Source organism: Mchenga conophoros, linkage group LG13 (genome assembly GCF_057382185.1).
Source record: "Mchenga conophoros isolate Kocher_MC1m ecotype Shallow Benthic linkage group LG13, M_conophoros_male_GT1.1, whole genome shotgun sequence".
Taxonomy (NCBI): Eukaryota; Metazoa; Chordata; class Actinopteri; order Cichliformes; family Cichlidae; genus Mchenga; species Mchenga conophoros.
This window is the reverse complement of record NC_140538.1, coordinates 15,990,578-16,015,055: the sequence shown is the minus strand read 5'-3', so window position 1 is coordinate 16,015,055 and position 24,478 is coordinate 15,990,578. Positions and strand designations below refer to the sequence as shown.

Below are 24,478 nucleotides of genomic sequence, written 5' to 3'. Positions count from 1 at the left end.
GTAGCATGTGTGCTTGTTGTTTTTGTCTGCTTCCACTTGTCTTTGCACTAGGACGATGTCGGTGTAAATGTGGAGTCATATTCGTTGTGTTCCCACTAGTGCTGTCAGGGTTAATCTCGTTAAAATCACATTAACGTCATAACGCGGCAAATCTCCGTTAACAAGTTACCGCGGATTTCCCCGTGCTTGGGGCTGGACGGCGTCAACACGTTAACAAGCTAACTGCGCTATCGCACTAGTTCCCACAAATTGAGCATTGCGTGGCACATCCGACATACTGTTTTACTTTTTTCCATGGCACACTTACCATCAGGGTCACGCTTCACATGAAAACCAAGATAGTTCCAAACGCCAGATCTGAATGAGGGTGGGGGAGGTTCAATTTTGGGTAGCACTGAGGTAGTTGCCATGTTGCAACGAGCTTAGCTTCTGTCTTGCTAGTTTGCGCTGCGCTCAGTGGATCTGCACTCGACAGTACAGCCTAGGCGGAGTAGTCGAACGCAGATCCACTGAGCGCTCAACACAGACTGTATCGTCAGAAGAAAAGTTGATTAAAATAAATAAAAAATGTTGTATTGTTCGATACATATGCATACTGAACCGAAAGCACTGTATCGAACGGTTCAATATCGATATGAGTATCGTTGCACCCCTACTATAATAATCATGATAGTAATCGTTATTGCATGTGGGTCTGCCTCTTATTGAAGATTAGATAAGACTAAAGTATTATGCGTAGTCGTGGTTAGTTGGTGATTTGTTATTTTACTTTAGATCAATTAGTGCATATGCTTTTAATATCAGACGAACGAAGGCGACAGAAAGTTCGAGGATTGGTTAGTGCTTGCTAATAATTCCACTGCATTAGGGCTCTGCACATGTAAGGAAACCTGAGAAAACACTTATATCAGCAAAGACTTTATAGCAGCTACATAGATTATTTGGGGGGAGTGGGGTGTTTTCTTTTATTATTTAGATACCTCACCAAGCTTTAGCATAATTGCTTCACACAGAGAACTGCAGTGTAGAATATTTTGCTTTTCCTGCCCAGAATTGTTAAAGTCCTACCCACCACATCTGCAGGTCTGAAAAATGATTATGTTCTTTTCTTCTCCTTTCTCTTGTTGACCTTTTAAGAAATGGTAGTTTGGCTTAATCACAGAGTTACCTCCAACGCAAAATGAAAATGGTTTGTGAATCAACATATGCTGCCCTGTGATTAAACGCAAAGGGAACATCACAAAGGTTGCTGAAATTAGAGCAGTGGGGTTTTTCCATGCAAACTGGCTTTTTGGCAGTGTTTTGGCTTTTTCACTTGCTGAGGCATGTAACTGGTAGAGGGAGGTATGGTTTGGACTGATACTGATATTCACAGTACTTTTACTGATGCTGCTCTCCATATTTTGGGGGTAAAATCTAGACAACAGCAGTGTCTGTAGCCTTTTTCAACTCAATGGCAAGCACATCTGTTGTGTTTTTATTAATCACAGCTTCATAGCAAGCAGAAACGAGGACGTTTATAATTGTACCTCTGGGACCAAGTGCTATGCTAATTTTCCTACAATTCAAAATGTTAACAACCATGAGGAATAGAAAATTCATTATCTGTTGCTGTGAGGACAGCTCACACTAAATTCAAACTGACTTTGCAGAATATGCCTCATAGCAGAACAGTAGTTGGAGCAAGATTACTGATGTCTTCCCAATATAAGTTACCTACTGGTTTCCAAATGGAGCTAATTACAAAAATAAATAATTTCCCCAAGGGATCAGTAAAGTATTCTGATTCTGAAAACAATGTGTGTATGTACAGAAATTTATTGCCATAGATCAGTGGCAGCATTCCTCTCAAAAACCTGTATTGGGCTCTTTCTGGCACCTTTTTTCTTTTTGACCCAACCCTTGGCACGAGTAAGCTGATCTAAAACAAATCATGCCTCATTTATGCTGAGCAAGGGTTCTTTGCATAAAGAAGCCACATTATGGTTTGCTCATAATAGGCTGGGATGGATGGCAGTAGCGTTTTTGTTTTTCTTTGGGGAGGGTAATGTTTCAAACTGTTTGCAAGGATCCATGATTACTATAAGGTTACATTTGGGTGATCTTGCTATTTGCTTGGTGGTAAAACAGATTTAGTTTTGACTCATGCTAGAGGACAGACTCAAGTCTAAGTGGAAAAAGGTGGGTGGGCGGGCGTGCAGTGGAGTAATCCTTGCTCATGACATCGTCATGTTTGACAGATTCGTGTTTACGCTAATTGTACACTTTTTAAATCAGACGATCGATCCTTTACCCCAGTAGTAAGGCTGAGCTGGCTCATTTCCCAGAATTTTCCATGTGGTGTCAGTGCCTCACCAGAAGTTTGGCACACTACTTTCTGAAGCTCCCCGAGTAGAGATATTGAGGTTTGGACATAAGCGTGTGTATATTTGTGTACCAGTATCATGATATAATGATTGGGGGGTGTTGTACACTGCTAATTTAAACAACATTGTCCTTATTGTGTGCAGAGACACGGCCAGCATTCGGAGGTCTAGCTTACCCAGCATAAATCATTCTTTCTGCTCTCTGGCTTAGCGCTGACACATCCTTCAGCCTCAGTTAAGCACACTGTAAAATGAGTGGGTTGTTGTCAACCGTGTTATTAGTGTTGCTATTGTTTGCGCTTCTGTGGTTAAATGGCTGTAAAGCTAAGGATGGTGAAGGAGAAAGGGCACAGACTCTGCTAGCCTCAACTTTGTTTTAATCACTGTTGCTCACTGACAGTGAGAAGAGCTGACAGTGGCTAATAAAGAAAAGCGCACTGTATTATTTTTGGAATGCTAATGCTGCTGCTCTACCAAGTTGCCCCAAAATGTTTGTCTGTAGAGGGCTTTGAAATATCACAGTTGCCTTGCTTGCTTTAAATCAGAAGCAATGAGGCTTGTCAATGTGCTCTAAAAAAATAAGGGGTTTTGAAGCGGCAGCAGCAAGGAGCCCATCTCACTGATAATCATGTGTCTTTACTTTAGGGGGAAACTTATCTCATTGTCAGAATTTTCTGGAATTGATGAATAATTTAGTCTCAGCCACTGCAGGAGGCAGAGTTTGTATCTTTCTTTGATTAAGGCTTTCCTCCAACTCTCATGCCGTCCTCTTTGACTATTCCTCTCATCCAGTTTCACTATGGCAACTTATGCCATCTCCTTTTATGTCCTTGAGAACATAATCTCGTTGTTTGAAGCAACTTTTGCTAGCGATCCCAATATTTATTTATTTATTTATTTTTCATTTTTTGATTTTTTTAAAGGGAAGCAGATGGGCAAGTGGGGAAAGCGGAGCTCCTTAGGAATGGCAAGTACTCCCCTAACCTATTTAGGTGACTGTGACAGTCTTTTGTTACCATTGCATCAGGTCTTCTACTGGATTATATTCTCACCTCAGAATGCATCTCTTTTGTTGGCATTTGTTTACCCTGTAGACCATCGGTGGTTTATCGGTATATTGCTTCAGTTTTGAATTTGTGTGAAGTCAATGTGTACTGGCATTGCCTGAAATATTATATTAAATATCAGTATTAGTAATCGTCAAGAATTTCAGTCTGTGCACCCCGTGTATAATATCTCCTGATAAAAGCTGTCATGTTTCTATTTATGAGGCTGAAAGCAATCTTTCAGGTCTCATCTGTCCTGTGTGCCTCCTATTGGCAGACTCAATCGGATTCTACCTCTGTAGAGCATCAGATCTATGCCGCCTTAATGGATGTCTGTTTTATTGATGCAGTGAACATGCTTACAAATGATTAGCCTCACTTGTTGTGGCTGGTGCTAATTGGTATCAGTGTCTAAAAGCTACAGGAAAACTCCAGTGCTGTTGACCCTCAGATCAACGGCTGGTTCATGCCAATCAGGTGTACAGTTGTTGGGGTGCTTATGGAATTAACTGATTAAAAAGCAAGCAAGCAAGCGTTCTATGTTGATATTCATTTTGTTTTCCTTGATTTAGATGTTATTTAGAAAAAGGGTAGATAAATCACCTGCAGCTATGGTCTGACAGGCTGGGAGTGGAACCAGGGAGTCGAGTGCAAAAGGGAATTTTTACCTGTTCTGTATGTATCCTAACTACTCTATTAGATTGCCCCAAGTAGCTAGATTTGTAAGATCTTTGTTTGTGCCAAAAACAGCACAAATTGAGGGTTTTGTTCCGTTCAGTATTTTATTTTTATTCCTTCAAGGTTTAGAGCTGACATTACCTCCCATTGGCTCATGAGTTTTATTCTAAAACCCTAACCGTCACGTACTGGGTTCAAGAAGTCAGTAGTTGCTTTTGGTTGCTTTTAGTTGCCTCTTCGGAAATGCACATGAGCCTTTTGCATAGCTGGGTTGTAGAGAATTAATGCTGTGCAACCCCACAGTGGTGCTCATTGTGTCTGATGGAACAATATGAAATCAAAGCCGTGTGCTCCGAGCACTTCATGGAGTAAAAGTGGTGAGCATCGGGGAACGTCAGAACAGATTAAAAGCCTTTCCGCCCTGCTTCTCTCTATTTTCACAGTCTCTCTCCTTACTTCTCTCCCTCCTTATCGCCTGTGCAACTTTAGTTAGGCTATCTCCTTTTATCTGTTCTGCTCTGTTCCATGCCTTCTTCATGTTTCTCCTTTTGCACCCCTCCCTCCTCTGTCTGCGGGGCCTAAGATGGAGTGGCTCAGTCGCACAGAGCTCATAGTTAATTAGGCTTGGCCTTGTCACACATTGAGGGCTGGAGCCAGAGCTGTAGCTAAACCCAGTGGGGAAGCAAGGACAGAGATGGAGGTCTAGAACTATTGGCGTCAATTGCTTGCTGCTGACAGCTACCAATCCCTTGTTCTCCTAAACCCTCTGTTTGGCTTTCATTTATCACATCAGATTAGTATTATCTCAGTTTCATTGTGCTTTTTTTTTTTTTTTTTTTTTTTTTTTTTATAAATTACCTCGGCGTCATTTCCCCCCCACTTTAACAGTGCAGACAGGACAAATTTAGTGTTGTAGACATGTGAAAATGCAAAACATTATCATTGGTTCCAGTTTCTCTAATACGAGTATTTTGTATGCTATATATCAATATTGTATTTAAAAAAAACAAAACACTTTAGTCCCTAACTGCATCAGTATCTATTTTACATTTCAGATTAGAGATTGTGCAATTCATCACAAATACTAGTATTACAAAATTACACAAGTCTGAATGTTTATACTAGTGCAACTGTTTACTCAGTATGATATTTGCAAGATGACTGTTACACACAATGATCGTCTGAGTGTTTTTGCTGAAGATAACAGTCTAGCATTTGGAAAGTAAAAACTTAATAGAAAAGTGGCTAGTTGGTGAATCTAAGAAAGCTGTAGAGGACGATGGATGATGCATTTTGCAATAAGTCAAAGATGTGTTTTTTAAGAAAAGGGCAGTTTGTGTTGCCAGCCATGTTTATGTTACCCTTTGGAGCAGGGACTCTGCATTATAATGGCGATCTGTAGAGTCTTTCCTATGGATTGTGGTAGCCTGTGTGAAATATCCCCTAGCTTAACGTTGTGCATAGCTATTCAGATAGAGAATCATTTTCTCTCTGCTGCTCTCTTTCTCTCTCTCTCCTACTCTCTCTATGTGCTTGACATAAAAAGAGAAAATCCCATTTCAGCCGTGACATTCTGCCTGTGTAGCAGAAACATACAGGGACTATACATCAAAGCAAGGCAGAGTGCACAGTGAGGGAACGGAGGTTTAATGACGACAGGGGTCTGGAGTGATAATATAGAGCTGCTAAGGAGGAGAATTGAAGTTATTATTCCAAGTATAAACCCAGTACCGCATTTATAATACAGCTGTGCAGGGAATATGAAGCTGGCTATGTAATATTCATTTCATTTGGCATTTTACCGGCAATTAATTCAGGCTCGTGTGTAAGTGGTTCATCATTCTGTCGGTGCTGTAAGTCTGACCGCATCGCTTTTCTTGGCAGGTTCCACGTACAGCGTTCTCTCCACAATGCCCTCCGACTCAGAAAGCAGCAGTTCCCTCAGCAGTGTTGGTATGTATAACGACCCAAGAAGCCTTTTTAAGAAGTTATTTGTCATGTCAGGTCACACTGGTTCTGTATGATGCCCACAGTGCACTGTTGGGAAGCTGTTTACACTGATATTGGCGTAATTCCTGTAGCGTTACAGTGAAGGATCTAGCGGTTTTATTTCTCCTTTAAACCCACCATTGGGGCACTCGCCACACATCTCCCGTTCCTTAAGCCATGTTTTCCTTTCCCTAGGCTTGACAAAGGTCCAAATGACTCAGCTGTGTTACATAAACCTCCAAAAGGTCCAAAAAAATGACTCAAAGATGAACATAATCCCCAGATTTCCTGCCCTGGTTCATGTTTCAAGGAAAACAACCCAGAACGTGACTTGTAATGGTGTATATATGATTTATGAGACTCGATCTATGTGGCACCACATCAGTGACACTCGGTTTAAAAAAAAAAAAAAAAAAAAAAAAAAATCTGAAATATAAGAACATATTTTCCATAAAACAAGATTTCAGTGGATTTGTATTGCAGGCATTTATGTAGACATTTAATTTGATTAAAGATAAATCTCTGGGAACCTTGTTAAGAAAATACCAGAGATACAGCACAAACCTTTCATTTTTTTTCTTTCCTTTTTTACATCTGACATTACAAAAGGTGTAGTCTTTTAAATCTAATGTAATTCCCACCAACTTTTATTGCACAGCGTCTCAGGAAAAACCCCTGGCATATTATAAAGGAATTTCTAAACAACCAGGTGCTGCCCTCACAGCTGGATGGGACTTTTGCTTCCTAATTCTAAAGTTGGGAGCACACTCTGACCAAGTATCCTTTCTGGATGGGTCATAATGTTTAAATTTGATGTTGTTTTGAGGCACAGAAAAGGGAATGCATTCAGTGACATCTGGACAGTTGTATGTCTGTTTCTTTCCTGGGTTGGAATTAACCATTGAGGGTGACACTGTGTGTAAACACGATCTGTGATCTTGCAGGAAATTATGTCTGTGTGTCTTTATTTGACAGAAATCTGTACATTTTCTTAATTTGGTCATAGAAAATCTATTATACCTGAAGAAATGAACAAAACTAGGAAGAAATCATTTTCACAATCCTACTCCTTCATGCTTTGTCTCTCGCTAAAGACTCTTGGGGGGCGAAAATAAATAAAATCCTCTAGGCAACTTCTTAATGATAAAACAAATTTATGAGATAAAACAATCCAGTGTGTGATAAATGGTCACGGGCTTCTCAGTAATGTGTTTACCGTTCCAGGTTCTCCTGTTAATGGTGAAGCATCCTCCCCACCCCCAGCTATCAATGACAACCGGCATTCCGGTGACAACCTGGACACCATCTTGCTGCAGCTCCGCCAGGTGACCAGGGAGCGGGATGAGCTTCGTAAGCGTCTGGCGTTGGCATCGCCTGGGACCACCTTCGACGACTGCAGGTGCAAATCTTGGCCTGTTTGCCAAATTGTTGTTGTTGTTGTCACTGTTTCTTGTTACCTCCTGGTAACACTTTTTTTAAATTTGCCTCATGACTATAAAAGTGTTGACATTCATGCCTCCCTTTTCTGCCTAAATGAAAGGCATCAAATCTGGGATTCATTGCTCTTTGAATCAGCAGAGCTCCACTGGTATTGTTTACTCTCTCTTGGCTGTCTTCAGTGCTGGCTGCCATGTTTAATAATTCTCACCTGTCTGGGAAAATGTTGACCTTGCCTTGCAGAGAGAGCACATTGACACTGACGGCTTAATAAAGTTTAATGTGCTCTAGAAACAAGATGTTTCCTTTGCAACACATGATACCAAGGCTAAAATGCCTATATGCACGCATAGTTTTAAAGTATTGTTATTAGGATTAAACATGCCAGTACTATGCATTTTTGTACAAAGAGAAGGTCAGCTCTTTTATCTGCGATGTGCTTGGGCACGCTATCATTCAAGGCTTGTGTAATAAAATTTTGGTTTGGTGCCTTTCTTCTTAAGGCCAAATTCCAAAGCCAGTCATGACTATGAGCGTCTAAAAAGTCAGTGCATTGGGGCCATGGCAGATCTGCAGTCTCTGAAGAACCAGCATACTAAAACACTCAAGAGGTGCGAGGAGGCTGTGAAGGAGGCTGACTTCTACCAGTAAGTCTTCCTTGCAACGAGTTTTGTCTTTCTTGTTGTTGATGAAGGACTCTGTTGTCATATGTATCTCTGTTATGCAGTTTGTGCTCATCAGTTGCTTAGATTTCCATTTGGTATCAGTGGTAAGTGTTGTTCAGAACCGTTGTTAAAATGAGAATATAAACAAGCTTGGGGTGGGATTCTGCAATCTGCTGCTTTTCAGCATTGAAATAATCAAGTTTTATTGCGTTGTTTTGCTGCAGCTGTAACAAACACTTGCGTGGTGTTGTAGTTAACCCGACTGAAAGAACATCGCTCGGAGCTACAGTCGGCTTTCACGTTTAAAGGGAACTGGCACTACAATATAACAACGTGCATGGTTTTAAAATCTTGGAAAATGGAGCCATTTATATGATTGAATCATTCAGCCTCATAGCTTGTGAGCCCAGCCAAAATTTCTGGAGCACAGAGGCAGAACATGTGTTTCAATATTTTTATATTTTCCACACACCTAGATTACTAAGCAAGTAAATTAATATCATTAATGATTGTGTGCTTTTACCTAATACAATTTAACAATTCATTCACAACTTCTACTCTGAGTAAATATTTTTTATCAATTTTATTCTCAATCAGTTTGAACTTTGGTTGCAAATTTTAGATGATGTAGAATAAATAATATTTTAGTTTTACATTTTGCATGTACTTGCGTATCCTCTGTCTGTGTTTACCTAATCTAATCAAAGTTTGCTTTCTGCTCTGTATGTTTGCACGTCCATCTATGTTCACTCTTCCTCTTTTTAGCATGCTGCACAGCCGTGTCTTGGGCGACCAGACACAGCTGAAGGAAGAGATGGAAACACTCAGGAGGGACAATGCCCAACTTGTCCGGGAGCACAACCACCTAAAACAGAACTGTGAGGAGCTCAAACGACTGCACAGTCAAGACCAGAAAGAGTTGGCGGACCTTCGGCTGCAGCAACAGCAGGTATAACGCGGTCACAGACGCACCGCTGTTGCTGTCCAGATGTTATATAAGAGACTGAGTGACATGGCACAGATGGTGGGCCTGCATATATAAAACCGAACTGCTTTTTCATGTAAATATTTGTTCCTTTACTAAGGCACCACATATTTGTAATCTTTCTGAAAGCATGTGAGGCTGGCGTGCTCATGCGTGTGTTGCAAGGTGTGAGCGGCAGCTCTCCTAAAGGACAGTCATTGGTTGTGCGATTTGGGTGTACTGCTATAAACAGAAACTCAAGTGCAAGAGCACACACGTAAAGGCCACAGTGTGACCAAACCCGTGCTTGGTGCTGTTGTTGGCACGCACAGGATTGTACGCAGTGAATTAGTCACCAAGGGTCAGTTAACACAGTGTTCTACCTTAACATCCTGAGGCATTTAATGACAAATGTTTGTGCTAAATTACATGAGCTGTCCGTGCTCATAATGTGTTAATGTACAGTCAAAGTCTTTTTCCTGCACCAACACTATAATCATTCTCCCTAAACTCTACTGACCACACATGACTGTATCTTTTTTTTTTTCCCCCCTAAAAAAAACCAGTGTATAAGAGAATGTGCACGTTGGAGATGGTGTTAGATGTGCTGGGAAAGCACGATTTCCCAGAAGTTCTTGCTTAGTGAGGAGACTATCTCAAAGTTGATAGTGATCAGATTTAAACAGGATTCAGTTCTTGCATTTCTAAGGGGCAGCCACAGATTTTTTATTTTTTATCTTTTTGATCGCACCTCATATATTTTGGGATGTCAGAAAGTCTTTCCTCTTGTGTTTTATGTACTGAATACTTTCTTCTAAGAGCACAAGGGGACAGTGACCCATATTGTGAAGTAGTGTCTTACACAGTACCCATGGGGACACTGCAGTAGTTGCAAGCACAGGGCAGCCAAGCAGAGGGAAATGCACACAGAGCATTTCTGAAAAGGGCACACACAGAAGAAAAGGGCTTGGCTTGGGCAAAGGGCACTCTGACCCAAACAACGTAACGATCACATTGGTGCATTTGCAGTGTGTGCTTTCGCAGAGGTCAATACAGCCTTCGGGTCACAGAAGCTCTTCTGGGAATCTGGAAGACTATATCAGCAAGACCTGCAGAAATGAAAGAGAATAAGTAGTGCAGTCTGAAGGGCGCACTCTGTGCTTAAAACAGTTAAAGACAAATGACTGACCAGCACAGTTAACTAAGTACGTAACTGCAGTCCTAGAAATAAACTTGCCCTTATAAAATCTGTTTTGTTTTTGTTTGGTTTTTTGTTTGTTTTAAGTGGGCACAGATTATCTTGCACTTACACTCCTGTCCGCACATTAACGCCATCTGCTGCTAAGGTGGGGTACAACAAGTACATACAGGTTTGTGGTATTAACATTTTGACCAACGCTAATTGCTTTGTATGCATTTTTGTTACCAGGTAATGAGCGAGAAGGGCTCATCAGAGGTATTAAATAAGCTGTACGACACTGCTATAGAGAAGTTGGAGGCTGTAAAGAAGGAGTATGATTCCCTGAGCAAGCGTTACAGTGAGAAGGTAGCTAACCACAACACAGACCTGAGCCGCCTGGAGCAAGCGGAGGAGGAGAACCGGAGGCTGCAGAAGCAGATGGATGCGTTGCTCAAACAGCGAGACTCAGCTATGCACTACCAGCAGCAGTACTCTACCTCAATGAGGAGGTGAAAGCATCATTACGTGACACAAAAAAGACACAAAAGGGTTAAATTAAATTGTCTGTTTGAGTCAAAGTAGGGTTAGTGCTGTACTCAGACTACATGCATTTCTCCCCTCTTCCAGGTTTGATTCAGTGCAGCAGGAGCTGAACAAGTCCTCAGCTCAGAACAAGGAGCTGCAGAGAGAGATGGAGCGGCTGCAGTCAGAGGTGACGCGCTACAAGAACTTGCAGCTGAAGTCGGCCAAGGACTGCGAGAAGTACAAGGAGGAGAGGGACTCTGTGTTTAATGAATATCGCCTCATCATGAGTGAAAGGGACCAGGTGATCAAGGAGGTGGACAAGTTGCAAACTGAACTGGAGGCAGCTGAGGCTCGACTGAAAAACACTTCATCAGAGAGGGTGGTGGCCAGTGAAGAGTTGGAGGCTCTCAGACAGGTATCGGGCTTTAAAACACGTTAAAACAACAGCATATCTTCAGGTGTATATGTCTTTTATAACTGATAGACTTCAGGACAAGAAAATTGGCACTGAATATGACCTGCTTAAAGAAACATGCCAAATCCATCAAAGAATTTGACTTGTAGTAGTCATTTAAAAAAAAACAACCCAAAAAAATGAAAGGAGCATTGGCTGTCATGGTAAAGCTGAAGCCAGCAACCATCTAGTGTAGCTTAAAGCCTGGAGTGGGGGAAACATTTAGCCAAGCTGCTTCCAAGGCTAACAAAATGCAACTGGTTTCTTATTGCAATACTGAAGGTCTTGGGTTTACTATTTGATTTTTTTTTTTTTTTTTTTTTGAGATCATTTTGTTTTTCTAAATAAAACCGAATTGACTCTACTTTCACCATAACCTTCAAAATCTATAAATCTGCACATCTGCGTCATCGGTTGATCACTAGACACCTTCTCAAACTGTACACACGAATGGTTCTGCTTCTTTTTGGAGGATATTTCTGAACACTGCAAAAGGATTTGAAGCTAGTATCAGATCACTCTGCATTAGACCCCCAACAATATTTTCACATCACATTAATGACTCACTGTGCTGAGATGCCCTCATTCTATTTTGCCTTTTGTTCTGGGATAGGAGTTGAACTCGTCACTGGTGGACCGTGACAGGGCCATCTGCGAGAGGAATGAGCTGCTGGAGAAGTATTGCCATGAGGTGAAGGACAAAGCTGAGGCCCAGAAGGAGTTGAGCCAGGCCTGCAAGGACATCGAGACGGTCCGGGAGGAGAGGGATGTGGCCCGCAAGGAGAGAACAGAGGCCATCATTCAAAGGGATCAGCTGCTCAGAGAATACTATCAAGCCAGACAAGTAAATGTCACTGCTCTTTCATAAAATCTCAGGAAGCGTCTGTTGACGTCTTTGTTGTGGTGTCCTCTTTATAGCATATACTATCACTGGTGTAGCCTGTGAACCAATTTCCCAACTTGTTTTTTTTCTTCAAAAGGTAGCCAAGCACTTATATCTAGCCCTTTCTTCCTAGATCCATGATATGTAATTCAGTATGAACCAAAATGTATGATTAAAAAGCATCTCTTTCTACCCACTAAGCAGCCATTTAAATAGTCCTTGTGCAGGGTTATATACATGAAAAGTACTTGGTTTGTTGTATGGGACTATTGTTTAGAATGCTTAAGATGAAAAACGAGACGTAGTGTGTTATAAAATTAATCTTTTTCATGTACTCTTAATGTTCTTAGAAACAAGACTCTGCCACCTTGGACATGGAACGAGCCAATAAGGAGATCGAGATGCTAAGGAAACAGTATGAAGCTATGTCCCAGGAGCTGAAGGAGGCCACACAGGAAGCTGAGGTGGCCAAATGTCGAAGGGATTGGGCCTTCCAGGAGAGAGACAAAATAGTGGCGGAGAGGGAAAGCATAAGGTCAGTGCGTTTATGGGTTTTTAAAAGACTTTTAGCAAAGCTGAGAGGGTCTGTAGTTGATCTCCCTCTCCAATAAACGAATTACTCACAATCTCCCTTCTCTCCTTTCTGTAGGACTCTGTGTGACAACCTGCGGCGAGAAAGGGACCGGGCAGTCAGCGATCTGGCTGATGCCCTGCGTAATTTGGATGATATGAGAAAACAGAAGAATGACACATTGCGAGAACTTAAAGAACTAAAGTGAGTCTTCACCGTGGTTTTAAAGCTGCTGTCAGCTCTGAAGTCTCTTGTTTGACTCCCTCACTGCATGATATTTCCACATTTCCAACTTTATTCTCCATTTGTTTCATAAAAGCTGAATCCCAATAAAGACTCATAAGGAATAAGTGGAAAGGTCTTCTGCATTTCAGCAAGTGCAAACAACATGGCCTCTACTCACTCAGCTGTGTGTGTTGTGCTGTCTCTGTAAGCTGTTGTAGTCAGTGTGTGGCTTGGCTGGGCATAAGCTATGACATTCAGCCTTTGGAGACATGGTGTAGTGCAGTTGTGTTTCTGGCAACATTTCCACACACCCAGATTAAAGTGTAATCCCGCAAAGCGTCAGTGTTTTGAACACACACATTTTGTCTCGCTGTCTTCAAGGCCCTTCATGTGACTGTGTTTAGAATGCATGTAGAGGCTCCCTCTGCTGGCGAAAGTGTGTATGACAACCATTATGTGTCAGGTCCCTGCACGAGGGTTGCGATTTCCAGGCTGGAGGGTAGATTCTGGGGAAAGTCGAGTCTCTTTCCCCATCTACTAATTTAATCCTAACATTATCTAACTATAACCACTTGTAATGTATGGTGCTTGTATCCAATTATTATCTAACTAGTAATCTAACATTTTCCCTATATAGAGTATGCACCATACAGTGACTTTGAGTTTCTTCCTCTATCCTCATCAGAGACTGATGTACAATTGGGGTTTTAATGTCACTGCAACCCTTAAGGCATGCCTCAGTAGGACACCATATATCTTGCTGACAGTGTGGCATTGTGTGCAATCTACTTTTAGATTTTTTTTTTTTTCTGGGAATAAATTTAAATTGAACTCGTTGGACCTCTAAATGGAAAGTGTTCGTAAGAATGAGAGCACGTCAGATGTTTTGAAACAAAGCTCGAGACTGACACGAAGATTAAAATATGTAAAATTCTGCGCAATCTGTAGATGCAGCTCCCTTTTGATCCAGGCCGTATTTTTTTTTCTTTCCCTGCTCTTTCTTTTTCTCTCTGCCCATCCTTCCTCAAGTGACTAACCTTTGACTCTGTGTGTGTTATGTCTGCCTTTGTTAAGGGAGAAGATGGAAAGCCAGCTGGACAAGGAGGCCCGGTTCTGTCAGTTAATGGCCCACAGCTCTCATGACTCGGCCATTGACACAGACTCCCTGGAATGGGAGACGGAGGTGGTGGAGTTTGAGAAGGACAGGGTAAGAGTAGTGGTCAGGTCTTATTGCTGAGATTGAATTGGTCACATGCTAATCTCCTGAGAGCCAGCAGACCCCTAAGATCTGTCAAAACATGATGGCATTAAAATGGGTTTTTCAGAATGAGCCAAGTGACACTTATGTTATTGGCTTCACAGGATGACATGGATTTGAAGGCGCTTGGGTTTGATATTGCAGAGGGGGTAAATGATCCATATTTACCTGGAGATTGTGGCATTTTTGTTACACGGGTGGACAAAGGAAGTATCGCAGATGGAAGGTTAAGGTATGAGCTGCCTCAAGAAAAGATCTGTTTATGTGGCTTTATTAATGCTTTATTAAATACCTCACCCTTTGTTCTCTCATGTTTTTTAGAGTGAATGATTGGCTATTGAAGATTAATGACATCGACCTGACCAATAAGGACAGGAAGCAGGTGGTGAAGGCTGTTCTTAATGGCGGAGGACTGATCAATATGGTGGTACGAAGGAGGAAGTCTCTAGGAGGAAGGCTGGTCACTCCTGTCCATATAAACCTTATGGGACACAAAGGTATAATACTGTCTCTATAAATGGATTGAAATATTTATATAGATGTCTGCATTTTCCTTGTTCATCAACCTCTTTTTGTCTTTTGTATCTTAGACAGTGGCATTGGTCTGGAAAGTGGAGTGTTTGTCACTGCCATTGTCCAGGGAAGTCCAGCAGCGAGGGAGGGCTCTCTCACAGTTGGAGACAGACTCATTGCTGTGAGTTAGTTTCAGCTTCTATGAAATCCCCTCTCTCTATTTTTTTTGATACTCTCTTCCTGTATGTCTGGCACACTGCAGTTCACAGAGGTTTCTTTGGGTTTCTAATCCAGCCCTTGATCCATTTCAGTATCCACACTCCAAAAGTAGATAAGGTGGGATTTGGCTGAGGGTGTGAAGTGGAAGGAGGGAAGTCTCCTCTTCTGATTAAATCCTCAAAATCTTGGAGCTCTGCAGTGGTAGGTGGAGCTGTCTCCAAGCACATAGCTGCAGTATACTCACCCCAGAGGGGAACTGAAGAGAGACGTGTCAGAAATCCTTCTTTTTAAAGGAGATGGAAACGCGGCCTTGTATTTAGTGCTAATCTTCCAGCAGCAGCAGAATTCTTAGGTCCCTGGTTTGTTTAGAATCATGAAACATGTGCATCACCTTTAAAGGACTTAACACACGTAAAATCTGCGCAAATATTTAGTGGGTTAAAAATATTTTCTTAATGCACCTCTTCACTTTGACCATGTCGTATAACTAGATAAATCTGCAGTATGATTTTTACATTTTTGAATCCGAATATACAGATCTGACCAATCAGACCACTCTATTTGGCAACAAGTCTAGCACTTTAATAACACAATTTTACTTCAGACACAGAGCAAGTCACCGCTCCGGGACAATCGGCTCTCTGAAATTATTTCTCTGCCTCCTCAGATGTGTTCCCAACTCTTCTAACAAGAGTTCAAATTGCCCCACTGACATCCAGAAATATGCATGAAAGTGGTCCATTACAACACGATTGGCTCATGTTTCTCACCTTGGTGATTCTTTGGCTCTTTGTGGCCATGAGCAACTTTGATGTTACAGAATTCCCATATAGATTTGACTACCTTGTCTCCCTTTTTATATAATCTCTTTAGCATGACTTAATAAATGCATAGTTGCATTTGCAAAAAAAGAGAACAGCGTGCTGAACTGGAGGTGAAATAAGTACAAAATGCAAATGAATGCCCGCTACTGAACCCTAAAGATCAGAAGTGAAGGTTTCTTTCCCCTGCTTGTTCTAGGTTCAGGCATGATGTTCTTTCAGGACATAATTTATGTTAAATCTCAGCTGTAATAAAGTACGTAGTTTGCTCTTCAGTATCTTTGACCTTGTTTGTGTTTTGGAGAATCCTCTCAGGTCACGTCTGTTCTAAAGGAATGTGCAGACTGCAGTGTGAGGGGTTGTTGAGACTGAAATGTATTGGCCTAGATTTCTTGTGGTTTTCCCACCGCAGTAGCATATGACACATCTCGGAGCCTGGGAATCTCATGTTTAGGAGATTTGTCACCTGTATGTGTTTGTAGATGTGTATCTGTTATAGTGATACTGCTACCCAAGATGTACAAATGCATCGGGGGAATATCAGGAAAGACAAGTGTGCATTGCTTTTGTGTTGAAGGACCTGCTTTTATTTCCAGTGTTTTTCCCCATTCTGCAGATAAACGGAATCGCTCTGGATAACAAGTCTGTGACAGAGTGTGAGGCTTTGCTGCGTAGCTGCAGGGACTCTCTCAGCCTCTCTCTTATGAAGGTGGGCCAGTATTCATCTCACTCTGTGAACTCTGAGAGCCTGACTGAAAGTTTTTAAAAGATTTCCTTTCTACTGCTGTCCGTCCTACATAGCAGGTTTACAAATTCAACAGTGTGGTTTGTGAGAACTGAGAAAACGGACTCATTTTGTTTGTCAGTGTATTCTTTTAAAAAACGAAAGTATGTTTATCAGGTGTGGTTAATCGCTTCCATTGCTCTCTCTACAGTTTTTCCCTCACAGCACATCAGGCCAGAACATTTTTGAGAGTCTGCGCGAGTCATCAGAGAAGTCAAACGGGCGCATTCACCTGTCGGAGATTCACTCCCGGAACAGTCGGAATCTCAAACATAACAGCTCGACACAGACGGACATTTTCTGCCCAGATGTTGGAAGCGCTAGCACAGGCAGCATTTCTGGGGAGAGGAGAAAGGTCAGAGGTGAATCTGATGACATGTATGGTGACATCAGCAGGCCCTTCTCCACAGGATCCCTCCATGCCACCAGCCTTCGGCCATCTTCAGACTTGGGAAATGGCCGGTATGGGCCCAGTGCTTTCCAAGAGTGCTGTCCCTACACGAAAGCGCCTTCCTCTTTGCCCTTTGAGCCAGTTTCACCTGCAGACTGCATCACCATGGATGCAGCCATGGAGAAGAAGCACAGTGGCGGCACATGGCCAAAAATGATAGTGGGAAGTATGTCGGTCGCTCCAGATACTAGAGACACTAGTCCAGTCTCTGCAGCCACCCAACTCTCCATCTACAAATCACCCAAGCAGAGGAAGTCCATCTTTGACCCAGACACTTTCAAACGCCCTGAAACACCTTCCACTAAGATGGAGTACATGGCAGCCAATCAGACTGCAGCAGTGGCTGCTGCTGCTGCAGCAGCTTCTCACTCTCCACAACCTTCAAAGACAGAGTCCCTCTCCTCCTCATCAACCCCTACCCCAACTCCCCCAACCCCACCCACTCGCAGCGACTCCTTCAAATTCAAACACAAACATCAAAGCAGCTCTGCCTCTGACTGCACAATCACCTCTGACGGCAAGGGAGAGGCTGCCATCTCCATGGCAGCAGGCGAGTGCAGAGACAGGAGTGAGCGAGAAAGGGACAGGAACGGAAACCACTATTTTGTGGAAGGCAAGGTCCTCACCTCACGGAAGTCTTGTGATGAGGACATTGGTCGTACCAGAGGGGAGGAGCCAGAGGTGAAGAGGCCGCGCCCTAAATCTGCCCCTGCCCTTCGACGTAGGATGACCCCTCAGACCATTACTCTTCCCACCTTCCAAGTGAGTTGAGGGGCTCAGAGGTGCAAAAGTGCATTTAGTTTGAGTCACATTTGTTTTTGCTTTTCCCATAAAATATTATTTTGCTTTCACCCTCAGTCAAAATGGGGTAGTTTTGATTAGAAGCCTCTGTAATGCAGAGAATATGATGTATTTGAGGGAAAATTCAAAATGGGACCTTTCAAATCATCCCGGTGGGCCAAAGCTTCCATTTTATAATAGAATTTACAGCCCAGACAGAGTAAAGCCTCTGGGATTTGCCTCTTGCCAGTCTGTCGGAGTGATTGATGCCTTGCACCCCGTGCACAAGCTGAGTCAGAATCGAGTGCTCAAATACCATACCTGGAGAATGCATTAAGGATAAATGTTATTTTCAGTGTTAGGAGATGTTCAGGTTGTCATTCTTGCCATATGGTACTTGCCCCACTGTTTAATTTTTAACTGTCATTAATCACAGAGCTACTCTAATGATGAGCATTCACCAGAGCCCAGGGACATGCTGCGTTCCTCCCCCAGCCGCTCTCATAGACACAGTGTCGGCTTTGTCCCCACAGTCTACGGTGGATCCCTACCTCCGAGTAAGTTTGCAGACTGCTGAAGCATAGGTCGGTCCCTATGTGCTCTCAGGATAATCACAGATTCCAGCGTCTATAAAATGGTCGTGTGTGTGTGAATGTGTGTAATTGGCAGATTCCACCCACCGTGGACTGTCACCTTGCCCCGCTGTGACGGCCGTGATGAGGAATCCAGTGTACACTGTGCGCAGTCACCGTGTTCATACCAGCAACTGTCCATCTGTCGCATCCCAGATATGCCACCAGCACACCCACACCAGGTTATAGCCTTTAAATGCCCACAGTTTCCTTGAACCCAGCTTTAAAACTGACGGTTTATCTTCAGGCTACTTTAACTGGAAGTTTAGTGTTTTGTAATGACTAATGATTTAAAATTATCCAGTTCCCCAAGGCAAACTGACAGTTATTTTACATACCTGCTGTTGCTTTGCCTTAATATCGAGATGTTGCAATTTAGCCCAGCCACTCACACAGTTTTCAAAATTTTGTCATATACAGTAAAAAAACATGCTTCTCTGTACAAAAAAACAAACACATAAACTAAATAAATAGTTTATCAATTATTCTATTATTAAAAACATTAGAAATACAGTAGAAATAATAAGATTTATACATATGATATAACATTGAGTGTGCACTTGTGTGTCTGCAAAACTGAAGTAGTCCAAAAGGTAATAAACTCCTGTCAAGTGTTAGAACTTTAAAGGCAGTGGGGAACAGAGTTCTTTAGTCTACAGGTCTGAGTAAATTTGTAAAAATCAGCCTAAATAATTAAAAAAGAATCTGTGTTCAGTTATGATGGTCTCAAAGCTTGTTTTCTTTCCCTGTGCAGCCCACAACACCAGGGTCGTCTGAGCCTGGACCTGAGCCAGCAGAAACGCTCAAATGACTTCTCCGAATCCTCATCATCACGCAGCAGCAGAGCTTCACACGGTACAAACTCACTGCCATCCAGTGCACGGCTCGGTCAGTCTGACACGCACGCACGCACGCACATGCACACACCAGCAGTCCCAAAGCTCAACACCACTTTTTCTATTTGCATTCATTTTTGTGTCTTATCCTTCTCATGCTTCTGACAGGTTCTTCCAATAATGTTCACTACCGCACAGAGAGGATCAAAATCCCCTCTACTCCCCGCTACCCGCGCTCCATGCTGGGCTCAGACAGAGGTACTGTGCCTGCTGGTAAAATACAGTCAACACATCAAATGATTGTTAAAATATGACTATTGAAGTCTCTCAGATCAAACTCTGAGGGGGCAGAATTCCAGACTTTTTATTTTATTTATTTTGTTTGTTTGTATTTTTTTCAATGTCTGCTTTACTATTGTTGAGCTTGGTTAGTTCAGTGTTTTTTATAGAGGTTTAAACTAAGGTTAAACTGCCTAAGCAGAAAAATCTTTACCAGTTTGTGATAAGCAAACCAGTAAGTGGTTTGCTTATCACCTCTGGGTTCATGTGGATCAGTAGTCAAATTGTGTTAAGACACAAGAATAACATCTAGATCTAAGTGATTAATCCAAACACTCCTCAGGTTGCTAGAATAATTTTTCTTCTGATTCAAAATGTCAAACTAACATTTGCATGAGGCAAATAAAAAAATTAAGATTTGAGGAGAAAATTTAGGTTTTTAATGATCTTTTCTGGGAGGGAAAATGTTATGAAGTTGAAGTTTTCATATTTCAGTGTGTATTTTAGGAATGTCCTTATTCTTTTCTGCTCCTCTTTACCTAAACCCAGGCTCCCTCTCGCATTCCGAGTGTAGCAGTCCCAGCCTCATCACGCCTCCACAATCACCACTCAATCTGGAGACTTCCTCATTTGCCAGCAGCCAATCACAAGGATCCATTTCTACTTTACCTCGGATCTCAGTCAGCCCTGTGCCAATAGGGGAGCGCAGGAAAGACAGGTATGATGTAGAGAACTATTCCCACATTAAAAAGAAAATTAAATTAAAGGGAACATAGAAGATGCTAACTGTGTGTGACCATCTTGTTGAGAGATTTTTTTGCAGCGTCTGCTATCGGACTGAGATGCTGCAAAAATTTCCCTCCGAATGGTGTAGTTGTTGGCTGAATGATGATTAGAAGCTGGTACTATATAGCCTGTGTCTGCCCTCAAGGATCCTCCTAGGCTATTTCAAAAGGTGTTGCTAGGCAACAGGTCCATCATGGTCAGTTGTGCAATCCCCCCATTGAAATTCAGATTGAAATCCTATTAAAACTCCATATGGTAATATGGTTTGCTGTTTTTCAAAAAAGCAGTTTTTTTTAATGTTTTGTTGGAATCTTCTATCTTTTAACTTTCCTGCCACATATTTTATAACCAACACCACTCTTTTACATGTTACTATCTCTGTATGATATCTGTCTTCCATTTTCCTCTTTATCTTCCTCTTGCCTCTCTGCAACCCTCCACTTCCAGATCTCTTTACCGTAATCGCTCTTTTCTAAGGATTCCTCTGGCTGCAAGGCCGAGGTTCTCCTCTCTCAGGAGCCTCAGGTTTGTTCCTTCTCACAGTGATACAAACAAGGATATGCCCCCCCCCTTCCCCCAGCCTTCTCCCCAGCCCATGTTGTCAACATGTAATAGTTGGATAGAGAAAAAGGAGGACCAGAAAGGCTTGTGAGGTTTATGTGGACTATATGGAATGCAAAAAGAGGTTTTTATTTATTTATTTTTTTTATACTTTTTTTTTAACCCACCCCAAGAGTTGTGTAATTCTGAGACAGATGGTTGTTTGCATGCAGAAGTGTGATTTGTGCCTGAGGACACAGAACTCTTGATTAGATACACTTTCAACTTCAAAGGTTTGGTGTTGTTTATGTGCCCCGCCCATATCTCTCTCCATGTCAGAAAGCCATTTGAATCTAGCAGGGTGCATGTAGCATCCGTGCTCTATGATAACACCATAGTCACTATGCATGTGTGCACTGCTGGTTTTTAAGCCAAGTCACCCTTTAGTCTGCAGTATGTATGTTATGCACTGGTATCATTATTATTCAGCCTCAAGCTTCTAGATCATGATCTTTTTGTTTGTTTTTGTACCGCACCACTCTCTTTACCCTGGTCTCTGGCTGCTAATCCACTCCCTCTTATCTACCTACATGAAACTGTAACCCATATCCAAAGCCACCTTGTTATGAAGACCCACAAAATTCATGCAAATCTTCTTCATGTGAAAGGATTTCACATGGCTGTGATTTCACTTTTGTGCACATTGTCTCTGTAAAGCTGCGGTTTCTTCTATAGGACGGTCACAATGTGGCACTCTGCAGAGATGATCCACTACATACCTGTGGGTGGGGGGTGGTATTGAAGCTTGGTGTTAAATATTCTTAAATTTGAAGATAAGCTTTTTATTCATAACTTATTTAGAATTTGAACCAGATGTAATTTTGTGTAACTTAAGGAAAAGCCCAGTCAGGAAGTAACTCCCCAGATCTGTAAGGAAACATATTACCCTCACTACCTTGTACTCCTGTGTGGTGACCTACTTATAACTGCATTTATGTGATTCTGTTCATTCATGTATATATTTTTTTTTCCTCTTTTCCCCCATTAGGCCATACCTGGAGGAACCCCGCAATGTCATTGTGCACAAAGGTGCAGAGCCTCTGGGCATCTCCATTGTCAGTGGGGAGAACGGAGGAATCTTTGTGTCTAAAGTCACTGGAGGTAGCATCGCCCACCAGGCAGGACTGGAGTATGGAGACCAATTACTGGAGGTATGAACAACCTACTGTTGGTCAAAAAGGTTACATACCTTCAAGCAACATAAATAAGAGTTTACTGGCAGATGCCTGCAAAATAGAAACACAGTAATACAGATGCCACAAATATATTCAGTCTTCAAAGGCACAGTCATTTTGCTGCCTACCATACATTTATTCTGTTTGGCTTCACTTCCTGGAGGACTGTATTCATTAGTGCTGAAGCTGTTCCCAGTATTTTAATACTTGCTGAAATGCCTTTTTCTTTTTTCCCTCTACACAAGTAAAATAACTGCACAAGCTGTCACATCAATTGTGAGTTTACTGTAGCTGTAGATGATGCACAGTTTAGGTAGTAAAAAAGAGAAACACTTAGTAGGAATGTTTTTGAAGTGAAGAAATATACCCCCACTGCGTTTGCAGAAATTTAGCTGCGTGTTCCATAATTTTGATTTATTTCACCATCACATAAAGTAGTGGAGCCTTTAACAGTGCTTCGGCTTGTCGCTTCCCTTTAAGTAAGAGCCACAGCGTCTGGGCTGCTCCAGTGTAACGTGCCCTCTTCACATTTTTACAGGCATGCAACAGCATATGAGTGAGTCCAAAAAATATCTTTTTTTTCTTCTTCTTTTTTTAAGCATATCTGTTTCGAAGCAAGATATTAATAGATATGTCACCGATATATTTATTATTAGTTGTTGAAGCTCAGTAAAAATGAAAGCAGATGCCTCCTTGATCTGGAGCTCTGACTATTATAATGTATTTTAAGGGCTGAGGTGCATGCATTCAGCTCTACATTCATGCATATGTACACTCTTCCTTTTTAATGACTAGTCAGCTCTCATAACTCATAACTACTTTCTTCACCAATTGCTGCAAATAACTGAAAGCATAGGTGTCAAACATAAGGCTTGGAGGCCAGAATCGGCCAGGCAAAGATTCCAATCTGGCCCACTGAATGGCTTTGGAACAAGTAAAGGAAGGAATCTTGCATCTAAATTTTGGACTTTTAACTGTATTTTCATAGGTTTTATAGCAGTTCCTAGTGATAAAGACACCCCCCCCCCCATTCTCATTTATACAACACAAAGTAATTAACTAATATATAAGCAAATTAAATAATTTTTTTTAATGTTAGTGAACTTTTCTGTCTACTCTAGAAATTTGTCTGTAATTTTACGTATTGATTCTTAAATTGTAAAAAATAATTCTACAGCAACATTTCTTTATCATGTAGATAAACAGAGGTACTTCTTTTTCTTCGTTTCACTTGTCCTCCCCACTTCACATCAAAGCTATATGTGGCCCACAATTTAGAATGAGTTTGACATCCGTGACTTAAAGCATTTAATAGACTGATAATAGAATATATTCCCGTGTCTTCCTTCATTCCCTGTCCTAATCACACTTTTCTCACTTTATCAGTACAATGGCATCAACTTGCGGAACGCTACTGAGCAGCAAGCTCGTCTCATCATTGGCCAGCAGTGCGACACCATCACCATTATGGCACAGTACAACCCACACATGTACCAGCTGGGCAACCACTCTCGCTCGAGGTAATGTGGCGTTAGTGTAGGGTTAGTTTTTATCGGAATCTCAGCTGTTTCATTTGGCTAATTTTTAAATCGGTTCCAGCTGCATTTTAAATACACTGTGGCAGTGAGGCCAGGTGTTACATCTTATTGACTTGCACTTTTCTAGCTGAGTATACATAAAGTAATATCTGAAACAGCACTTGATCACCCAGGTGAAAAGATTAACTTTGTAGCTGTTTGTCTTTAAATATTAGAAATGTGCACAGAGTCAGACCAACACAAAAGGTTTTAGGCTCATTTCAGCATTGACTGTATCTTTTTTTTTTTTTTAATAAGATCCTGACACATTAAAGTGGACCTATTATGCTTTTCCTTATATTCTGCCATGTATATAATGAAGTTTCAAATAATGAAGCCAGTGTAGGTACAAGCTAAAAGCTCGGGGTTCATATTGCCCTTCTATTCTTTTTTTTTTTTTTTTTTTTTTTAAATTGTAATAGGTCAGCTTTAAAGCATCTCCACATATGCAGAATATAACAAAAAAAATACTAATACCTAAAATGATTCATCTGTTAGCCTGATGCTTTTCTATTATTTAAATTCTTGTGATCTTTCACCAGTTCTTAACGAGAGAAAACGCACAATATAAAACAAGGAACAAAGTTACAAAGTCTGAGTCACTCTAATTAAAATTAATGCACTTGGCCAGTTTGCACTGGGTCCAATAAAAGTTGGTGTTAATCTAAATTTGGACTTTTTTGATACTTGGATTGGCTACAGAATACGTTCAGGTCAAATAAAACATTTGTGACATTTATGAAGCGCATCAATCATAACTCCCTTTTTAATGCAATCAGTGTAA

General features: G+C 41.5%; 1 protein-coding gene across 3 annotated transcripts in view; it reads left to right on the top strand.

Moving 5' to 3' along the window:
* Positions 1-24,478, top strand: part of dlg5a (discs, large homolog 5a (Drosophila)) — a 40,151-nt gene that overhangs the window by 6,074 nt on the left and 9,599 nt on the right. Inside the window, exons 2-24 of one of the 3 annotated variants that reach the window (XM_085296705.1) lie at positions 5,975-6,043; positions 7,304-7,478; positions 8,020-8,163; positions 8,947-9,130; positions 10,575-10,834; positions 10,953-11,265; positions 11,918-12,148; positions 12,538-12,722; positions 12,837-12,962; positions 14,058-14,190; positions 14,346-14,473; positions 14,563-14,738; positions 14,832-14,935; positions 16,411-16,503; positions 16,730-17,791; positions 18,246-18,366; positions 18,479-18,623; positions 19,196-19,296; positions 19,446-19,535; positions 20,106-20,274; positions 20,790-20,867; positions 21,931-22,093; positions 23,504-23,637. In XM_085296705.1, the coding sequence (XP_085152831.1) occupies positions 5,975-6,043; positions 7,304-7,478; positions 8,020-8,163; positions 8,947-9,130; positions 10,575-10,834; positions 10,953-11,265; positions 11,918-12,148; positions 12,538-12,722; positions 12,837-12,962; positions 14,058-14,190; positions 14,346-14,473; positions 14,563-14,738; positions 14,832-14,935; positions 16,411-16,503; positions 16,730-17,791; positions 18,246-18,366; positions 18,479-18,623; positions 19,196-19,296; positions 19,446-19,535; positions 20,106-20,274; positions 20,790-20,867; positions 21,931-22,093; positions 23,504-23,637 (4,384 nt within the window). Of the gene's footprint in view, positions 1-5,974; positions 6,044-7,303; positions 7,479-8,019; positions 8,164-8,946; positions 9,131-10,574; positions 10,835-10,952; positions 11,266-11,917; positions 12,149-12,537; positions 12,723-12,836; positions 12,963-14,057; positions 14,191-14,345; positions 14,474-14,562; positions 14,739-14,831; positions 14,936-16,410; positions 16,504-16,729; positions 17,792-18,245; positions 18,367-18,478; positions 18,624-19,195; positions 19,330-19,445; positions 19,536-20,105; positions 20,275-20,789; positions 20,868-21,930; positions 22,094-23,503; positions 23,638-24,478 lie in introns of all 3 variants that reach the window. The other 2 variants (XM_085296704.1, XM_085296706.1) reach the window with 2 other exon arrangements.